Source organism: Lampetra planeri, chromosome 41, assembly GCF_965212315.1.
Source record: "Lampetra planeri chromosome 41, kcLamPlan1.2.h2, whole genome shotgun sequence".
NCBI lineage: Eukaryota > Metazoa > Chordata > Hyperoartia > Petromyzontiformes > Petromyzontidae > Lampetra > Lampetra planeri.
Window position 1 is genome coordinate 3,961,961 of NC_136147.1, and position 21,140 is coordinate 3,983,100.

General features: G+C 51.8%; 1 protein-coding gene across 1 annotated transcript in view; it reads right to left on the reverse strand.

The window, feature by feature from the left end:
• The window catches only part of LOC144732012 (glutamate receptor ionotropic, delta-2-like), a 141,078-nt gene that overhangs the window by 25,291 nt on the left and 94,647 nt on the right, over positions 1–21,140 (reverse strand). Inside the window, exons 5-8 of the mRNA XM_078613193.1 lie at positions 18,194–18,247; positions 14,453–14,626; positions 1,388–1,549; positions 203–325 (exon numbers count right to left, since the gene is read on the reverse strand). Of these exons, the coding sequence (XP_078469319.1) occupies positions 203–325; positions 1,388–1,549; positions 14,453–14,626; positions 18,194–18,247 (513 nt within the window). The remainder of the gene's footprint in view (positions 1–202; positions 326–1,387; positions 1,550–14,452; positions 14,627–18,193; positions 18,248–21,140) is intronic.

Sequence of the window (21,140 nt, forward strand, 5' to 3'; positions counted from 1 at the left end):
CTCAAATGAGGACCTGGTGCCGTATGTAACCAACGCCATTGGGTAGACAAAGGCGGCCGGGCGTGGTGTTGGCCACACACCCCCTCGCGCGCCGTGTCGCCCGCCTGAATAGGCCGCTCGCGAACAGCACTTGCCCTGAACGTTATGTCAAGGCTACACGGGGGACCTTTGTCTTTGTTGGTAGACGCTCACGCTCTCCCACCTTCCGCAGGGTTTTCTCCTGGCCGCCGTCGGCGTAGCTGGTGCCCAGGACCTCGAACTGCAGGTGGGGGTTCACGCCGAGCTCATTAAACTGGAGCTCTCCCGTCAGCCCCCACACGCGCCCCTGCCAAACCCCCGCGGACACAAAGACAAAGGGTCGCCCGTGTAGCCTTAACAGACTGTAGGGGGCAAGTGTTGTTAGCGAGCACATATGCATGTACACAAAGATAAAGGTCCCCCATTTAGCCTTAACAGAGTGTAGGGGCAAGTGCTGTTAGCGAGCACCTATGAAGGCCGGTACGACACACGAGGGTGTTGGTGGCCAACACCACGCCCGGCCGCCTTTGTCTCCCTAGTGATGATGTTTACACATCGCACCAGGTACTCATTTGAGGCTGAGTCGACCTAGGGGAGGCCCGGGACCGGTTCAGATAATCGTCACTGGTGTTGGCCGTGAACGGGAATCGAACCCAGGCCGCCAGGTTCATAACGCAGCGCAAACCGCTACACACACACACAGACACTGGTAGATGCACGTGCGGCAAATACACACGCAGGTTAATGAAGACACGTGCAGACGCACGAAGATGCACCCTGATGCAGACACAGGCACAGGACCTACGTACACACACACACACAACAACAGCAGCAGCAGCAGAAGCCACAAGCAGCCAATAGCGACGAACAAAGGGCCATTTCCCAGATGCACGATGTCCTTTGGAGAAAAAAGGGGGTAGCCCTGCAATTGCTTGATCACGGCACTGCTGGTAGAAGGTGCCTCCTGTTCACATAGACAGACCTCGAGAGAGCCTCGTCAAGGGGACATTTTGGCCTACTCTTCCACGCTGGCCAAATGTCTTGGAAGAGGTGAGAGTAGCCACACTTCACCCCGCCTCATGCGACGGTGCCGATCGACTAACCGTGGTGAACCCTCTTATAGAGCTGGGTGGACAGAGGTGGGGGGATTACATGTGTGTGTGTCATCACCTTGTTTACTGATACCTGTATTAACGTGTGTGTGTGTCAATACGAAGGTGGCCAGGCGTGGTGCTGGTCACCCATCCCTGCGTATGCCGTGCCAGCCTTCATGGGTGCTACCTGGGGGATCTTTGTCATTGTCTTGCCATCACCTTGCCGCCACGGTCGACGCGACACTGAAGTCAGCGCGCCACCGCGAACGCCATACCTTGCGGATGACGTCCAGCATGGAGTGTCCGCCGTTCCAGGGCTTGGTCCAGCGCTTGAGGCAGCTCAGGCTGGCCATGCTGTGCCACTTGCGGTCCTCCAGCTTATGGTGGAAGGCGGTGGTCAGCAGCACCACGCTGTCGTAGATGTACAGGCTGCTCACCTGCACAACAAAGGCGAAGATTCTCCCGTATAGTCTCAACAGACTGCTGGGGCAAGTGCTGTTAGCGAGCACTGGTGAAGGCCGGAGTGGCACACGAGGGGGTGTGTGGCCAACAGCACGCCTGGCCGCCTTTGTCTCCCCAGTGGCGATGTTTACACACCGCACCAGGCACTCGTTTTAAGGCCGAGTCGACATACGGGTGGTCCAGGACCCGGTTCAGATATTCGTCACTGAATATTGGCCGTGAGCGTGAATACGACTCGGGTCACCTGGTTCGCAGAGCAGCGAACGGCACTTGCCCCCAAAAAGTCTGTTAAGGTTATGAGGGGGATCTTTGTCTTGTGTCCAATTGTAGTCTGTGTCACCGGGTTCGTAGCGCAGCGCTCTAACCACTGTGCCACCGCTCCCCTCACACAAAGACAAAGATCCCCAGTGTAGCCTTAACAGTCTGTTGGGGCAAGTGCTGTTAGCGAGCACCAATGAAGGCCGGCACGGCACACGTGGCCAACACCACGCCCGGCCGCCTTTGTCTCCCCAGTGCTGATATTTACACACCGCTCCAGGTAATCATTTCAGGCCGAGTCGACCTAGGGGAGGCCCAGGACCGGTTCAGATAATCGTCACCGGGTGTTGGCCGTGAGCGGGAATCGAACCTGGATCGCCAGGTTCGTAGCGCAGCGCGCTAACTGCTACACTACCGCTCCCCACCTCACACACACACGCACACACGCACGGCTCCACTGAGCAAATGTGCAATCGGCAGCAGCCACCGGTGAGCGCGGCGCGCGGGCATCACCTGGAAGCGGCCGCGTGTGTAAATCACTCGCGGACCAGGCAAGCGCACGAGACACAAACGACGCACGTAAAAATGCGGCACGACGGATGGCGGTGACACCCGACGCGCGCGCGGCGCTCGCTCGCACAGAGCCCCGAGGTGCGGTGGGCGGGGGCTGGGGGGGGCTCGGGGATTGATATCCTGCGGATGAAGAGGCAGTTTACGAGACGTACGGGCCACGCGCAATTGTAAATTCTTCGGTGTCGGTGCCAGGTCCGGTTTTACGGGCACACGGACGGCGGCGGTTCGAAGCCTTCCTCTCGATTCCGCTCTTGCACGACCGACCGACCGAACGACGCTCAAAACGGAAGCGGCTTTGGAAGGTGGCTGGGTGGTGGCGGAGGGCCGAGAGCACAGAGCCCCTGCGCTTTTGAAAACCCGGGTTCGAATTCGGGGTTTCAGCCGCCCGTGGTTTCACCCTCAGTTCGTTAAGGGAAGCGAGCCGACCGTGCTCGCGCCCTGAGTCCCCACATACCCCATCGCAGTGAACGTGGATGTTGCCTTAATTTGTAAAAAATAAAATAAAATTGTTCAAACATTAAATTCGAGGTGACCAGGCAGCTCAGGGCTCAGAGCACTTAGCCGGCATGCTTGGAACCCCTGGATTCGAATCCAAGTTTCCATTTCTCTTCGTTCAGCCGTGTTTCTACAGTGAAGGCAGTTGCTTGTTTCTGCCCGGTCACCAATGACTTTACAAAAAAATAGCCACGTTTCTTAAATAATTTTTTTAAAAATAATCTTCCAATTGCAATTGTTGTGACGTCAAAAGACACACACATTTCTTTTTGGAACTGTGCAGAAAGCAGCGCACCACACTGCCGATGAACGGACGCAGAACTGGTTCCCAAATCTTGTCAATAGATTTAGTTTTTTTTTTATTAACTTTGTTGTAGTTATCGCACCGCACTGTGCTACGAATCTGAGAACCCGAGTTGGATTTGAAATCAGTGATGGGCAGGAGAACCGGTCCTTGGCCTCCCATAGACTGATTCAGCCTTAAATTAGTACCCCCTGCAGTGTGTACAGATGAGCACTGGGGAGACAAAGGTGGCCGGGCATGGTGCAGGCCACACTACAAGCATGTTTGTCGTGACGGTCTTTATAGGTGCTTGCTAACAGCACTTGCCCCAACATTATATTCAAAGGCTATAGGGGGGAGCTTTGTTTTTGTTGGTGTGCAAGTGTACGAGAGTAAATTCGGTTATAGTCCAGTAAAACAACCCCCTACCTCCTCGTGGTGCCAGACGGGCAACGCTGTCGTGGACAGTGCTGTGGGGGGGAGGGCCAATTCCAATTGGCCTTTCCCCTCATGGCGTCTGTGACCATCACAGCGGCTAAATGGGGGCTTTGGATGGGTGCGAGGGGCTGGTAACCCCTCCACCTTCAATTAACTACCACGAAACTACGACCGAAAAATGTAATTAACACGCTTGTGCCGGTGCCGGAGGCCCCGGGGGGACAAGCGTCTATGATATCTCCTGGCCAAACCCCATTTGGCAGAGCCAGGAGACTGAATCTTTACCCTCGGGGCTCCTCAAAGAAACAACAAAAAGCCAATACGGATGGCCACGTGGAATGTTCGAACGCTCACTGCGGAGGAGAGGCTCCCACTCCTCTGTAGGGAGCTGGACCGGTACAGCCTGGATCTCTGTGGCATTCAGGAGGTCCGATGGACCGGCTCTGGCTCCTGCCACCATGAGGGGTGGACAGTTCTCTACTCGGGGCAGGAGACTGCCAAACAACAGGGTGTGGCTCTTTTTCTGAACAAAAGAATGAAGGGGGCGTGGGAGCGTGGCGGTGAGGTGTGGGAAGCTGTAAGCCCCAGGCTACTTTGGGCTCGCCTTCCCATCAACCAGAGGCGAGGAGTGGTGGTCGTGGTTACTTATGCTCCCACCGAAGACGAACATCCGTGGAGGGATGCAGGCAAGGCCGATGAGTCAGATGCCTTCTATCACCTCCTGTCACAGGTGCTGGCTAAAGTGGCCCCTCAGGATAGAGTCATCTTGTTGGGTGACTTCAATGCCCGAGTTGGTCATTATGCTGGCACCTGGTCTGGAGTGATGGGAAGGCATGGCCAGATCAGCTCAATAACAACGGTAGGAGGCTGCTAGATTTTTGCTCAGCCCATAGGCTTGTAATTACCAACATGCTGTTCCGGCATCAGCGCATCCACACAACATCATGGATGCATGCTGGGTCCAAGCAATAACATCTGCTGGACTAGATAGTGATGGACCAGCGGATGCGAGCCCATGTTATTGACACCAGAACCTACCGTGGAGCTGATCTACCCTCTGACCATCGACTTGTAAGATGCGCCTGCCATTCTTCCACTCCGGTGGTGGGTGTACACCCAGGACCCCACTCCAACCTAAAGTGGCCTGGTCTCAGCTAGCTGATGAAAGTTGCAATCGAAAATTGCATCATCGCTTGCGGCTGGCGTTGGTATCGTCCCCCACTCCTCCAGATGTCAAGGGTAAATTGGTGAGGTATAGAACTGTGACTCAGGCAGCTGCAATGGCTGCTTTTAGTTCGCGGTCCAGACCTCCCCAGAGACCATGGCTGACAGAGGAGGTGTTCAAGCTGGCTGAGAAAAAGCGACAAGCCCACTCTCATCGACTACAGCATCCCACATCGGAGAATGAGGAGGCTTACCACAGCCTTCGCTCGGAGGTTTGGAGAGCCATGAGGCGCTGCAAAGATGGGTGGTGGTCGCGGGTTGCTGAGGAGATGGAATCTGCCTCAATGGCCCGCGATCACAAATCCCTATTTAAATACATAAAAAGTTACCTGCAGCGCCACACCTATTACCATCATTAGGGGGAAAATGGTGATCCAATCTCCGACCCCTAGGAACAGGTTTGCAGATTTGCTGAGCATTTCTTTGAAGTCCTGGGGGAGGGGAAATCCCACCACATGGAACACATCGTGGGACAAAGTGGGGATGATCCTGATGAGGCTGCGGTGCCTCAAATTATGGTAGAGGAAGTCACCCCCTGTGAGTGGCTGTCTGAGGTGCCATCTGTTGAGGAAGTACTGAAGGCGATACAGAGTCTGAGACCAGGAAAGGCACCGGGCAGAGATGAACTCCCAAGTGAAATGCTGAGGGAGGGTGGCGTTTGTGCACAGACTGCCCGACATGACATCATAACAACAGTCTGGACCACTGGAGGGGTTCAACAGGACTGAAAGGATGCCCTGGTGGTCCCCCTCTTTAAGAAGGGGGACCGCACAGACTGTAACAACTACAGGGGCATCTCACTCCTCAGTGTGCCAGGCAATGTCCTGGCAAGGATTATTCAACACCCCCTTGCCAGGCACGCTAAGGAGAGGCTTGCAGACCCCCAATGTTGTTTCAGGAAAGGGCGGTCCTGCACAGATGCCATATATTCTGTCCGTTTGCTACAGCAGAGGTGTAGGGAATTCCAACAAGATCTACATCTCTGTTTTATTGACCTGGTCAAGGCCTATGATACCATCAGTAGGCCTGGGCTATGGGTTGTTCTTCGTGCTTTCGGAATCCCTGACCCGCTGCTCACGATCATTAAGGACCTTCATGATGGTGAGCAGGCCCGGGTAAAACTACGTGGCCAGGAGTCGGAGCCATTCCCTGTTCACCTTGGGGTGCGACAGAGATGTTCTCTAACTCCAACATTATTTAACATCTATTTCGACCACGTAGTTCGTGAAGCCTTCATTAGCTGTACCGGAGGAATTTTCATCTGGCCTCGAGGTGCACATAGCCTGGCACAAGCGTCGTGGTGACGTCACCGCCACTTATTGGCGAATGGCGGTTGTTGTTGAGGGTAAATTCGCCGTGCGTGCCTGCTCACTAACACGTGCGTGAAAGCTGCAATCAAATATGAATTGCGGTCTCCCCAGCAATGTCGTACATACACACACGCACGCACACGTGTACACATATATATATTTCTATAACATATCTACCAACCACAAGACAGTCGAATAAATAATTGAAATAAAAGCCTCCGGAATTGTGCAGCGACGTTAAAATTATGATATCATCACTGTAACAAAAAGAAAAAGTGTCAAGTCGCGCGCGCCCTGGAACAATAACGGGGTGATGTGCTGACACCGTGATGTGCCGCGATAGGACATCGCCTTTTACAGACCCTTGCAGTGCGACCCACGGGGGTGGAAAAAAGAAAGGGTAATGGATTTTTTTTCTCCTACTCTCTCTCTCTATTCTCTCTCGTTGTTTTATCACTGATCTGCCAGAATTATGTAAACAGCGGAGTTTAATTTATCGCCGAGGGCACAATTAATCGTTGTGAAATATTAAATTGTTCAGGAGTGACTTTGCAATCACTTACTTAATCAGCCAAACCTTGACACACGCGTTCCCAAGCGTGGTGTGTGGGGGGGGGCGCGCGCCTCCTCCTCCTCCCCCCTCTCCGCCTCACGCAGCCTCGGCAATTACCCTCCTCCCTGTGCGCCCGCTACGGCTCTTGCCGCCGCCATCAGCGCCGCCGCCGCCGAGTCTACGAACGTCGGTTGAACAGCCAGGCGATCGTCGCCTTCATTCGTGTGGCGTGCGGGGGGCGGGGGGGCGGAGGGGCGGGGGGTTCAAGGGAGGGGGTGGTGCGCCAGCGGACAGTCGCAGTGGCCACGTGGTGAAAATCTCAAAGGAGCAGGGGGGCGTTGTTGCGCGGTCCGCCGTCGGAATATTTTTCTTGTTGTCCGCGTTGAGTTTGTCATCCTCTCCTACCCGCACCTCCGATTAGCGCTGCTGGCTACGTATGGCGTCAAACGTGTGTGTTGAACGTCTTTTGCACCGTAGCGTAGCCAACTTGCGCTAATTGGAGGTTTGAGATTGGGTGACCGCATTCTATGTTTTTTTGTTCTTCAAATGTCCACTGGTTTGGGGAGAGGGCCGGGTGTTGTTATTATATTATTATTGTTGTTGATGTCGATGGGGCAAGTTCACACTGGCAGGTTCTTCTGTGGGCTGGAGATGTTACCTAGCTCGCCCGATATGCAGGAGGTTGTGGGTTCAATCTCAACCCTGACTCCTGTATATTTGGAGTTTGCGTGTCTCTCTCCCCGTGGTCGCGTGAATTTTTCTCCGGGTCCTCCAGTTTGTCCCACCACATTTAGAATCAACACCCATTCAGAGTATGTGGCTGCTGTAAATTTCCACGCGATAAGCCTCTTCGTTGGACTGACATTTTGAGGCCAGGTCGCTTCTGAAAAAAGCTACGTAACTCACCTTACCTGGCAATTTTATTTGATTTTGTTTAGCAAGTGCTCGTTAGAGGGCCTTTGGCCCACGTTGCTCTCTGGCGAGTCGCACGAGAGGCCACCACGGGAGCTCCCGCCAGCTCGATCCCACTGCAGGTTGCGGGATGTTATCCGGACTCCGGAACGGTGACCGACCATTTCTTGAAATGCGACTCGGGCACCGGGGTCAATAGGTCGGGCCGCGAGGTGCCCCCCCACCCACCCCATCGCGGCATGAGCGTGCACGGATCTGCGATGTAAACCGGAGCTTTCGGTAGAGGCAAGGGTTTGTGGATCGCACAGATATTTCTAATGACCCAGGAGATGGTGGTACAGCAAGTGGGTTCTCTTACGTAATTTCTTTGTTCGTTCTCGCTTTGACGGTCACCTATATCCCCCACATCCTCTCAACCCCCATGCCCCCTCTCCCACCACTCCCACCCACCCCATCAAATTCGCGCACTGCGCTCCGAGCCAGACGATACGAGTTCGACCCCAGCACTAAAAACTTAAATGAATCTATTTCATTTTTCCATGTAAAGCACGCCGAGCTATTAGCTCTTTTTCAGAGGCACCCTGGCCACACATGGCAGCTCACCGAAGTGGTTCGATCATCACTCGTGGGATTTGATACGTAGTAGCAGCCCAATAATCTAAGCTCGCGTTCTTTCTGAATGCGGAGGGCAGAACTGGAGGAACCCGGAGAACAATCCACGCGACCACCACGGGGAGAGAGAGAGAGATTGCGCGAACTCCAAATATATAACAGGCATGGTCAATCGACGTGCTGTGTACTAGGCGAGGGAGGCGACGTTTCCTTGCCACCACGCCGCCCCACAGCCAACATCATCCACGGACATCGGCTCCCGCTCACAGCCACCACCAGTGACGATTACTTGAACCCGTACTGGGCCTCCCCTAGGTCGACATCGCCTTAAGGAAGCACCTGGTGTGGTGCGTAACCATCAGAACTGGGGCAGGTAAAAGGCGGCCGGGCGCGGCGCAGGCCACACCATCCTTCAAGCCCAGTGCCGTCTTTCAAATGTCGCTCGCTAAGAGAGCTTGTCCCAACAGCCTGTGTACACTACGTGGGGGATCTTTGTCTGTGTGTGTGTGTGTGCACGCATGTTGGCACATTTATATAACGTATACACCTCCATTTTATTTCCGCTGCAAAGCCCGGAGAGGGGGAGGTGGTGGGGGTGGAAATCGCTCTGGCTGCTCGCAATTGCCCCGGCTATCCAATTGGGATTCCCTGGGTAAACACCCACTGTCTGTGATGTCAGTATTTACAGCCGGGTTTGCAGCCAAAGCCCCCCGTACTCCTCCAGCACCTCCCCACCGTCACTAGCCCCCCACTGCCTCTCCCGCCCCATCACGGCTCCGCACCGACATGAACTACATTGACCAGACACCAATGCCATCCTGATTTAGCGTCCCCCCCGGCCCGTATCGATTCCGGATTACTGGCCGGCGTCCAAGGTCATTGCCGGCAGCGGCCTCGTGCGGCGGCTGCAACGTAACGGGCGGCTTCAGCGGCGCGATCAGCGGCGTTCGCCATCGTTTTTGCGACGATGTTTTTCCTCCGGGACCTCCGGATTTTTCCCCTCCGCATTCAGAAAGATGCGTCTGAGATTATGGAGATCATTCTTAGGTTTTTTCGGTAAAGTCACGTAGGTAAAACATCAAAATTAATGAAAATAAAATAAAATAAAACAAAAATCACGACGTTTCGGAGGCAACACAAGTCTCCGTCATCAGGTGGGACCGTCACAGCCGAATTAGCTGCATCAAGTGTGTTGCCTCCGAAACGTCGTGATTTTTGTTTTATTTTATTTTATTTTCATTAATTTTGATGTTTTACCTACGTGACTTTACCGAAAAAACCTAAGAATATGATTCCTTGCAGTCACGAAAGCTTCAAATCTAGAATTATGGAGATTATTCTGCTGCTGTGGATCTCTACACGATAAGCCACTTGGTTGAGCTATCATTTGTGGCCAGGTCCCTCCCGACAAAGAAGAATAAAGCTCAGTGGGCCTGACCTAGTAAAATAAAAAAAAAATGGTTTACTTTTATTTGTATAGCTATTTTGAAAGTGATGTGTTTACCTTGCCTGTAATTTGCACTCCTATCGTGTTTTTCATATGATTTGTTGCTGTGACGTTCTTACCCACCCCCTCCTGGACATCTGTGACAAAGAGCTCTATATCTCATCGGATTCATCCAGCAAAAATAAATATTCTGCTTCTGACTCTCACAGCCCGGCCCCGCTGCTCGCCGTGCGTATAGGGATACAGGTGAAGGTGCAGCACTGCAATTGCTTGCTCATGCCAACCGCTGGCGGATGGGCCACTCCCTCCCCGCTAGAGAGAGCTCTGACCAGTGCTCTCTGTGTACTCTGGAAGGGAGTTTTGGCCCGTACATCGCGGAAGACGTGGAAGCACTCACAATTTACACCACCCACGCGAGACCCAGCGATGGACTAAATTGTAAATTTTGACTTAAAACTTTCGTGACTGCATGAAGTCATATTCTATGGCTCTTTCGGTAAAGTCGCGTAGATGACAATAAAGTGAATATTTATTTCATTGTTATTATTTTTTCTATCTACGTGACTTTACCGAGAGAAATTTTTAAATGAAAAAACTAATACATTTCATTTAATTTGAATAAAAAAATTTACCTACGTGACTTTACCGAAAAACAACAAAGAGTATGAATCCTTGCAGTCAGGAAAACTTCAAATCTAGAATTTACCGAGAGAACCATAGAATAGGACTAAACTTTATCGCGCCTTTCTGTCTGCTCCGCCAGGTGGACAAGGTCGATGGGGCTTTAAGGAACTTAGGTTGTGCGTACAAATGCCGCCGCCGGAAGATTAAATATACTGGGCGAGCTCTAGATCGTGATGTCCGCTAATTGAGGAAATATTAAATACTTTCATTCAACACGTCGTCGATTTTTTAAACATACGTATAAAAAAAATATGACGGAACATTGCAACAAATATCACGCCATCGTAATTGCTTGCAAACTAAACTTGCAATCCAAAGGTCGCCCGTTCGATCTCTCGGAGCGGCAAGTGAAATGACGATGCAGATCTATTTGATCCCTCCCAACCCCCCCACCGCCACCATCGCATCCACAATGCTGGGCCACGTGTATAGCCACCACCGCCCGGCTTGCAATCCAGGAGTCACCGGTTCGATTCCAAACCCCAGCTTAATCCGTTTTCCCGTGGGGTCCACCCAGCGGTTAGCACCACAGCTGCTTGGTCAGCGGGTCGCACTTGGAGCGGAATTCTCCAGCCAACCTTACAAGGTTCGCCACCCCTGGTCTGGACGGAGCTCGAGGAAGCCCCTCTTAGAGGGTGTTTTGGCCTACGCTTCCACACTGGCCAAGACGTCTCGGAAGAGGTGGGCCTCCCCACATTTTACCCCACCCCCAGACGACGGTCGACTAACTGGCGCGTGCCCAAACACATTGCCGCACGTGCGTGTCCGCGTGCGTTGAACTTCTTTCGCGCCGTATGTAACCGACCGCGCTAATCGGACGTGCGGGGGTGCATCACAGTTCGGCAGGTCGCGCGTTCGGGTGGGGTAAAGTGTGGGTAACTCCCATCGTTTGCAAGGCGCCTCTAGCCAGGTTGGAGGAGTGGGCCCAAAATGCTGTCTAGCAGTGGCGTGAGCCAGCAATTGCAAGGCTGTGCCATTTGTTTTTATTATGTAACTATAACTTTGTTTGTTATTGTTATATATTTGTTTTACTTTACCTGACGCCCGTGAGCGTTGCGCTGCTTCCGTTAACATTTTGAAGTTTTTATCTAGAAATTTCTTCTTCTTTTTTTACCAAAGCAAAGCGACCGCAAAAATATTTTGGCAGCCCCGAGCCCAAGGAGCGGAGAGCGAGGCGGAAAGAGGAGCGGTGGGGGGGGGGTGGAGGGCAGCCCGACGGTCAAATTCAACGCAAGCGACAGATTTCACCGCGCGGCAAAATTACCCAAGCAACATTAGTCTCTAAGTTGATCCCATTAGAATAATGTTGATTAAAAGCACAAAAAAAGGAAGGGAAAAAAATGTCATACATTAATTTCGGAGGCATTTTTTTTTGTGGGTATGAACACAATATCTGCTGCGTCGGTATCGTCTCTGGGGGTTATTTATTTTTTTCATCTAACCTGACGCCCTTGAAATACACGGGCGGCGCGAGAGAGCTGCGATTATGCAGATGACAGATGTCGCCAGAGGCATTTTCGTTATTGTTGTTGAGTTAATGAAAGCACGACCGAAAACAAAAGCCACCCGAGCAATTAAGGAGCGAGTGCGAGGAAATTGTAAAAAAAAAAAATATGAAAAAATCTAATCACCCGTGTTCCTTTTACGCGCCGTGATGTAATTTGGAATTTGTAAAGACCGCATCTCAAGCGCTTTCGCGCGAAGGGAGTCGTGCATATTTTGACAGCGCCGGGGAGAGGAAGGACGCAACGAGCAAGTCTCGAGAGCCCCCTCTCAGCGGGCACTTGGGCCCATCTTCCACGCTCGTCAAGAAGATGAACGTCTGACCAGCACCCGGGCCGACTGAACGACCGTGGTGAGAGCGAAACATCGCGAAAATCCGAACGTCCTGCGGGGTGGTGGTCCGACGTGGAGTGGGGGATTGGATGGAACCGTCAATGTTTAAAATGCCACGCCGGGAGATACAACCGGTGACCTCTGGATTGCAAGTCCAAAATTGTGTTAACCGCACAGCAAATGAAATCGTGAGCGATGTTGCAATGAATGGTTTGGTGTGTCAGCTACGAGCGGGGTTAGGAACATCTTAAGAATGAGAACACAATTGGTGTAGAGAGACACCAGGATGGGGTAGACATGGTCGGAATCAGCCAGAGCGCAAAAGAGAAAAAAATATAAATTCTGAACCTGAATAGGAGGAGGTGGAGGAGGATGTCCTCAATGTCAAATACCCAGAGGCTGCCAGGCCCCGTGACCGGAATCAACGCTTGCCTTTCCCCCCTTCTTTTCACAGACCACCCAAATCCCATATTCTTAGGTTTTTTCGGTAAAGTCACGTAGGTAAAACATCAAAATTAATGAAAATAAAATAAAATAAAACAAAAATCACGACGTTTCGGAGGCAACACAAGTCTCCGTCATCAGATGGGACCGTCACAGCCGAATTAGCTGCATCAAGTGAGGCAATGATTCAAGATGTAATCCCTTATAAGCAAGTTGAAGGGGGGAGGAGAGGGGGGGGGCTCATCAGAATGTGGTAGCCAATGAATGGAAACGTATCGGGAGGGAGGGGGGCGGGGCTCAAAGACAGCACGGAGTGCTCAACACATGACGGCACGGAGTGCTCAACACATGATACACATGATAGACAAAAGAACGAAAATGCCCATCTTTATACCAATGCTGGCTGAACAGTGAAGAGAGTACTGTTAAAAATAACTGGGGATGTTAACACTCGGTAAAGTAAAGTAAAATAGTGCCTGTCAGATAAGATGGTCCAAAAAAGTGTAATTAAGTCTTTTTTGCGTGGTTGATAACATCTTTCCAATGATAACTAAGTTTGTACCCATCATCACGGTTGAAATTATGTCTGTGTTTGTATATTTGTATGGCTTCGTGTACAAACCTTTGATGGTAGCCGGGAGGTTTGCAGAGAACCTTGGTCTCGGAAAAGACAATTTCATGAGAGCCCACCGAGTTGTAGCAATGATCGGCAACGGCAGAAGAATCAGTTCTGCCGTGTTTCAGATCTGACTTGTGCTCGCGGACACGATCAGAAACATGACGTTTCGTTTCTCCAATGTAGCAAATCCCACCGGCACCCTGGGGAATGCCTGCGCCCAGAGGGAGCAGCGACGCTCGCGATGTTTTGCGCTGCCTTAAAACCGGACAGAGCCCTGCGAACATCGTCTCTAATTACAGCGGAGCTGCTGAGACAGTGCGTCTGGGTTCTCCGCGGGAATAAAAAAGCAATTTGCAAATTGCCACATGGAGCATCCGTCCCCTTTCCTCGGTTGCTGTTGTTGTTCTAGAACGCCGCCCCCCCTCGTTAAAGAGACCGTCCTGGGGGAACGAGGACTCCTGGACTCGGATCGACAGCGAGGCGAGCGCGGTGAGAATGGCCACTTAGAAATCACGTTGTTCATATTTAAGCAAAATAAAAGAGGGCATTGTGCCGCTCGTCCTTAGCCAAGCGAGGATGAAGGCAGGTTTTCTGCCACGGCGTGAAAGGCAATGTCAGCCGCAGACGCCGTCACCGCCCCCGTCGCGTTTCATCGTCCAAGGCGAAGTGCCGAGCAATCATCGAGGCATTGCGGAGGTCGTAGTTTTGGAGTTCGATTGCGCGCGCGACAGCGTGTGGTTATATTGAATCGCAAGCTTGTTGTCTCACAGTCTGAACGGCAACAATAGAGGTTACATTGAGTTGCTCAAACAGGCGGAGGAGGCACTGTGTGCTGCTATGTACAGCCTTGAGCCGGCGGCGGAAATTCCACATTCTTATGGCAGAGGGGTGACCTCACAGCTCAACAGTAGATCTTGGTATGTGTGTTGCCCTTGCATGTCTGTGCAGGCGTCGATGTCTGGACCAATCTAAACCGGTCCCGGGCCTCACCTAGGTCGATTCGGCCTCAAATGAGTACCTGGTGTGGTGTGTTAACATCGCCAAAGGTGGCCGGGCGTGGTGCTGGCCACCCACCCATGCCCCACGCATTGTGGGACACGTTGGTCACCTGGGGGGGTAACACTTGGTTCACCTGGGGGGGGGGGTGTAACACGTGGCTTACCTGGTGTGGTGGGTAACACGTTGCTCACCTCAGGGGTCATGTAGGCGGGGTCCTGGGGGTCGCAGAGCGCCGGCGAGACGTGGTGCCCGTCGCGCTCGCACCTGTGCGCCGGGTCGCGCGGTGCGGGGAACACCTGGCGCAGCACGGTGAGGCGGCCGACGGAGACACGCGCCAGCTCCTGCACCTCCACCAGGCTCACCTCCTGCGCAGAGGCAAGGACACACACACATAGACAAAGACACACACACATAGACACACATACACATAGACAAAGACACACACACAGACACACATACACATAGACAAAGACACACACACATAGACACACACACAGACACACACACACACACATAGACACAAGGACGCACACACATAGACAAAGACACACACACATAGACACACACACATAGACAAAGACACACACACATACACAAGGACACACACACATAGACAAAGACACACACACATAGACACACACACACACTTACACAAGGACACACACACATAGACAAAGACACACACACATAGACACACACACACATGGACAAAGACACACACACATAGACACACACACACACTTACACAAGGACACACACATAGACAAAGACACACACATGGACACACACACACACTTACACAAGGAAACACACATAGACAAAGACACACACACATAGACACACACACACACTTACACAAGGACACACACACATAGACAAAGACACACACACATAGACACACACACACTTACACAAGGACACACACACATAGACAAAGACACACATACATAGACACACACACACATGGACAAAGACACACATACACAATAACACACACTTACACAAGGACACACACAGACACGTACATACGTTTACATATGTATGAGAATAGGGTTTTCCACGTCTTTTCTGGCAACAAAACAGGTGTTATGATGTTAAAACACCAAACTCAAACTTTGTACATAGAATTATGTCTGCATTAACCACAATACTTGTAGTCAGAATGCAAAAAAAAAACATACTCTGATAATATATGCATTGTCTTTGAAACTGATTGGTCCACACCAGAGACAGCTTTCTTTCGAGCCGAATCTCAAAACGGTGTTAGACCAGAGGACGGCAAAAGGCAAACAGCACAAAGACAATGCCACTCTCAGAGTAATGAGAGCTCGGGGTGAGCGGCTACATCATGGGACCTCCTTTGTATGTTGACGTTCTTTCATACCACACGTAGTCAACCGTGCTAATTGGAGGTTAGCACATAGATACACACACAAGTACAAAGACAAAGACCCCCCTCTCCCCCGCCCCCGTATAGCCTAACAGACTGTAGGGGCAAGTGCTGTTAGTGAGCAGCACCTATGAAGGCCGGCACGGCACACGAGGGGGTGGGTGGCCAGATACCACTCCCGACCACCTTTGTCTCCCTCAGTGGCGATGTTTACTCATCGCACCGGGTACGCACTTGAGGCTGATTCGACTTGAAAGGCGCCTAATGAGTACAAATGATTATTGTCAACAGACTGTTGGAGCAAGCGCTGTTGGTGAGCAGCGACTCAAGCCAAAGTGGAAGCAGGAAGGAGTTGTGTAGCTTGCACCTAGATGGCTGCCCCTGGCTCCCTGGCGCGAATTAATTAACACCGTGCCAGGTACCCACTTAACGGCCAGTCGACCTTTGGGATGGCCTCGGAAGGCTTCTCAAAGTACAGGGTCAAAAGGAGGCGTTAAAATTGTGTCGGAGGCCAGAAGGCTATCCCCTGTCACAGAACAATTGTGACGGTTGGCCACGCAGCTCTCCCCCCCCCCCCTTGCCTGCCCACCATCTGGAAGGTCCTTAAATGGTTGTGAGCAAAAGAGCCAGGGACAACCCATAGGTCTTGGCCAGGTCATTGTAGGTCCTGTTGAAATAACCCACACCTCTGATGTAGAGAGAAAACATGGCATCCATTCAGGACTGACCCGGCCTGAAACCAAATTGACACTCCATGAGCCTCTTCTCAGCATGCCTGGAAAGATTGAACTAAATTATTTCTGGCAGTCAGTTGCCCCGGCATTTGCTGCAATCAGTGCAATCGTTGCAATCAGTTGATGCACCTCCAACAGAATAGCGTGTTGGTGATTACAAGCCTGCACAGAAAAGTATGGGCTGCTCACCATTGTTGTTGAGCTGATCTGGACCGATGCCTTCCAATCACTCTCCACCTAAAGTGCTAGTTTTATAACCCAATCGGGTATTCAAGATAGCCGAGTCAGATTCCTATCGAAAAGGGGACACTTTAGCCAACACCTGTCAAAGGAGGTCATATGAGGCACGTCTCGTCAGTCTTTCCCTTGTCCCTCATCTTCGGCGGGGGCAATGGGCAAACACTCGCCTCGTGTTGATGGAGAGGCGAGCCCACAAAAGCCTACGGGACATACCGCATGCAGAAGAAGAGCCACTCCCTGCCCTTTAATAATATTGTATCATGCCCCGAGTGGAGTAACGTTCACCCCTCGTAGTGATGGAACCAGTCCACCAGACCCTCCTGTATTTCACAGATGTCCCGGGGCTGTACTGATCTAGCTTCCAATAACTGGAATTCCTCCCCCAGCAAGCATTCAGACATTCCACGGGGCGAGGGGGGCAGCCGCAGAGAATGGAGGGCCACGGTGGTAAGATGTTAACTATCTCGCCTGGTGTAGAGGAGAACGTGGGTTCGATCTCAACCCTGACGGCTGTATATTTCGAGTTTGCATGTTCTCCCTGTGGTCATGTAGATTTTTCTCCAGGTCCTACGGGCGATTTTTCCCACAACATTTAGAAACACGCGTTTGGAGTATTTGGCTGCTATAAATTTCCACGTGGTGATAAGTCACTCCGTTGGGCAATCATTTGTGGCCAGGTCGCTTCTGAATAAAAGAGCTCTAAAGCTCGGTGGGCCTTACCTGGTAAAGTAAAAGGTTTCGTTTAATACTTTAGCTTAATGGCCGTTGTTTCTGGAGGCTCCCCCAAGGTGGCGTGTTAGCTCCCTCACCGCAGAAGTAGGAATCAGAATCTAAATCTTGATTCATCCGAGAGAAAAGCTGGGAATGGTCTGAGGACACTGGTGACACCGATGAAGCTCGTCTCCTCGGGGCACCTCTGGCAATTTTTTTTTCATTTTGATTACCTATCTGTTGTCTCCCAGTAATAGGTGGAGGGGTTGCCAGCCCCTTCGTTAGCGGTTGTGAGTGGACGTTAGCCATGCCACGGGGGTCTTTCCTCTGAAAAGGGACTGCTCGCCGCACAACACACACCACAGTGTGACTACCATCTGGCACCACGAGAAGGTGAGATATTGCTTTGCCAGACACTCAATAATCACATTTGTGAATAATATCAATAATCCATTACATTTATTTCTCAGGAGAAAAAAAAATCGCAGCAATTGCTGGTATTGCGGTAAGATTAGATTAGATGATACGATGTTCTAATTTCCGTAGTTCATTTGATTATTCAAATAAATATCTTGAAACGGATAGCCTGTGTATTGTACACATTAGAGGTTGTAACGCGCCGATGATTGGAAGACTCATGAGGCTTGTGTTGATTGAACGGCAGTTTCAGAACCTTCAAGCGAACTTTTGCCGGCACAGGAAGTGCAGCAAAAAGGGCAATGCGAGAAAAACTGTGCAGACGCAGTTATCGCAAAGAGGGTCACACCGCGAGAGTGCGTATCGTATCGTGAATGATTCTCATCGTGGCACTCAGCCCCAGCAGTGTCACAGGGGGTCATGTGGGTGACGATGCTGACCTCGTTCAGGAAGAGCCAGTGGCTGTCGGCCGCGATGAGGTTTGCTTCCACGGCCTTCAGGATAAAGACAAACACGGTAACGAGAGAGATTAACGATCAGATGCAATTCGATTGTAGTAACAACAACAAGAATAATTTCAACTTGTAACATGCCGCGCGAATGTGATATCTACTATGGCTACGCTGTGGGTGTAATGGTTGACACAGGGGATTGCAATACGGAGTTTGCCGGTTCCATCTCCCGGCAATCTTCCTGCATCCGTCCACCCATCAGCAGAGCACACCATAGCTAAGATCGCTCACGGGGGAGGGGGGTAAATCGTGAGTTCTCCCACTTCTTGCAAGACGTCCTGCCAGCGTGGAAGAACAGGCCAACGATGCCCTCTGGAAGGGGGGGGGCTCTCTCCAGAACTCTCTCCAGTGGAGGCCACTTCCGCCGGCAGCCACGGCGCGAACGAGAGATCGGTTGCGGTGCTGCACCTTTACCGCCACCTGCTTTGCACGCAGCGAGCAGCTCCGCGCCACCTGCGTGGACCCGCCACTTTACTCGGGTCGTGTTGAGCCACCCTGTTGAGCCCCCGCGGGTTGGTTGTGGGCCGCGCGGGTGGCAGGGCGAGCGGGAGAGCGGGCAGGAGAGCGGGCGGGTTGGTGGGAGAGCAGGCGGGAGAGTAGGTGGGTGGGTGGGACAGCGGGTCGGAGAGCGGGCGGATGAGTGAGTGGCCAGGCAGGAGAGCGAGCGGGACAGTGGGCGAGCGAGCGGACGAGCAGGAGGTAGAACGGGTGGGCGAGCGGGTGGGTGGACGAGCGGCAGAGCCGGCAGGCGGGCGCGCGGGAGGGAGAATGGGCGAGTGGCCGGGCGACTGGGTGGGCGAAGAGTGGGAAGGGGAGCAGGCGAGCGCGTGGGCGACCGGGCAGGCGGAAGAGCAGGAGGGAGAGCGGGAGGGAAAACAGCAGGCAGGCGAGTGGGAGTCAGCTATTGAGGCTCGCCGACAATGGAAATATAAACAAATGAATCGATAGGACTGGTGAGAAGATCTGCTCAATCATGAGTCACTAACAGATGCTGCTCCTGGTGAATGTGCTCCGCTGTGACGGGGTTTACCTTGATGGCGTGCGAGCATCCCCATTAGTATTGACTGTAAATGTTAAAACTTTTTTTAAGCTAATTGGGCAAGTAAAAATAATTGGTCGATGCGTTGATGGGAAGCTCATTGCCAAGGAAGGAAACAAGGGGGAAAGGTGAGGAGGTGGATCCTACAGAGATGGGGAGCTGGGACATTGGAAAACTAATAGACGAACGTATGTTGAACTTCTTTTGCACCGGGGGAAATTAGGAAGTTTCGAGGTGGGAAGTAGGGATGTGAAGTTAAATGAAGAGGATTGGGAGATAAGAAAAATTAGGTGCTGGGAGATCGAGGCAATGAGGTGGGAGAGTGGAGAGGTAAAGAGATGTGGAGCCAAAGAGGTAGAAAAATTGAAAATCGACTCGGGTGAGACAGATGGTGGGGGGGGGGGGGGGGGGGCGTTGGATGGGTAATGTAAAGTTGAGGAGACGGAAATGGAAAGATGAGAAGGTAGAAGGGAGAAATGTGAACAGATAGGAGATGAAGAGGTGAGGTAGGAGACCGGAAGGTAAGAACGTGCAACACGATAAGATGAGCAATTGGTAATGTGGGAGACATGGTGGTGCGAGAGAAAATATGGAGGTGGCAGCCATACCAACATATGACCCACATGTCCTTGACATTTGACCCACATGTCCTCAACATCTGCGATCACCGGCACAGTCTGGCACTTGTGTGCAAAATTTATCGGCCACTTTGTGCACGAAAAATGTATCGAGCCCGCTTACCTACTCCGCTTTGGCCGGCACCGACTATCGAAAATATGTATCGTGATTATAGTCGCTCGCCAAAGTCTATTGTCATCATCATCATCATAGCACAGTGCAGCGCTGCGTGGAAAATGCATGGTCCACGCTGCCGGGCCCGTATATTCACTCGCAATTGACGTGGGGTGGGGGGTTGACACCTTTAAGAGGGAGGCTTTATGCCAGCCTAGTTGGGACTGTCCCACCAGACTATAATCACGGCCTACTAACCACACTCACAAACTAGACTATCATCACGGCCTACTCACCACACTCACCAACCAGACTAGCAGCATAACCTGCTAACAGCACATTCAACAACCAGACTCCCAAACTCTTCCTTTCCATACATTCACATCCTTGGACATCCATTCATCCATCTATTCATCCACATGTCTGCGCATCTGTGCATTTACTTGTATGCATGTGTCTATCTACTGGTGTATTTGTCTGTGCATCCATCCAGCCACGTTTCAATCCATCTATCGATCCATGCATCTATGCTTTGCCCAATTAAACACATGGGCTGTCGCGAAACGTCGCACTCGAATCGTAAATGTTGTGAGTTTACACTCCAACACATCGGTGTGCTGAAGTAGTAACTCATCGGTACGTTTTGTTAACATGACAAACCTCACTAATTGTCGGGTGGTGGCAGGTTAAATAACACATATTTACGCGATACAGCCCCCCCAAAAAAACTTTATTGTGATTTTGTTTGTCTGTTCCATCCATACGTATACCCACGTATCCATGTGATTGTCTATTTTCCCGTGCGTTATTCCGCCCGTCCATCCGTCGTCAGCATGCAGAAGGAGACGCCGGTAACATTTCGTTTTTTCTTTCTCTCGGTCGCCTCCGCCGCCGCCGGTGACTCTGCCTGACGCTAAGGACGAGTGACCGGCAGGGCCCTAATTTGTGCTCGAGCCGCAAGGGCGGATCAGGACGGTCATTTGGCGCGGACGTCAGAGCCGGCATCATGCGGAGGCAGCAATTGGAGATAAATGAAGAGCGCGTGGACAAAAGACAAAGGATCATTCTGCCCGCCTCCCCTTCTATATAGCTGTCAACAGACTC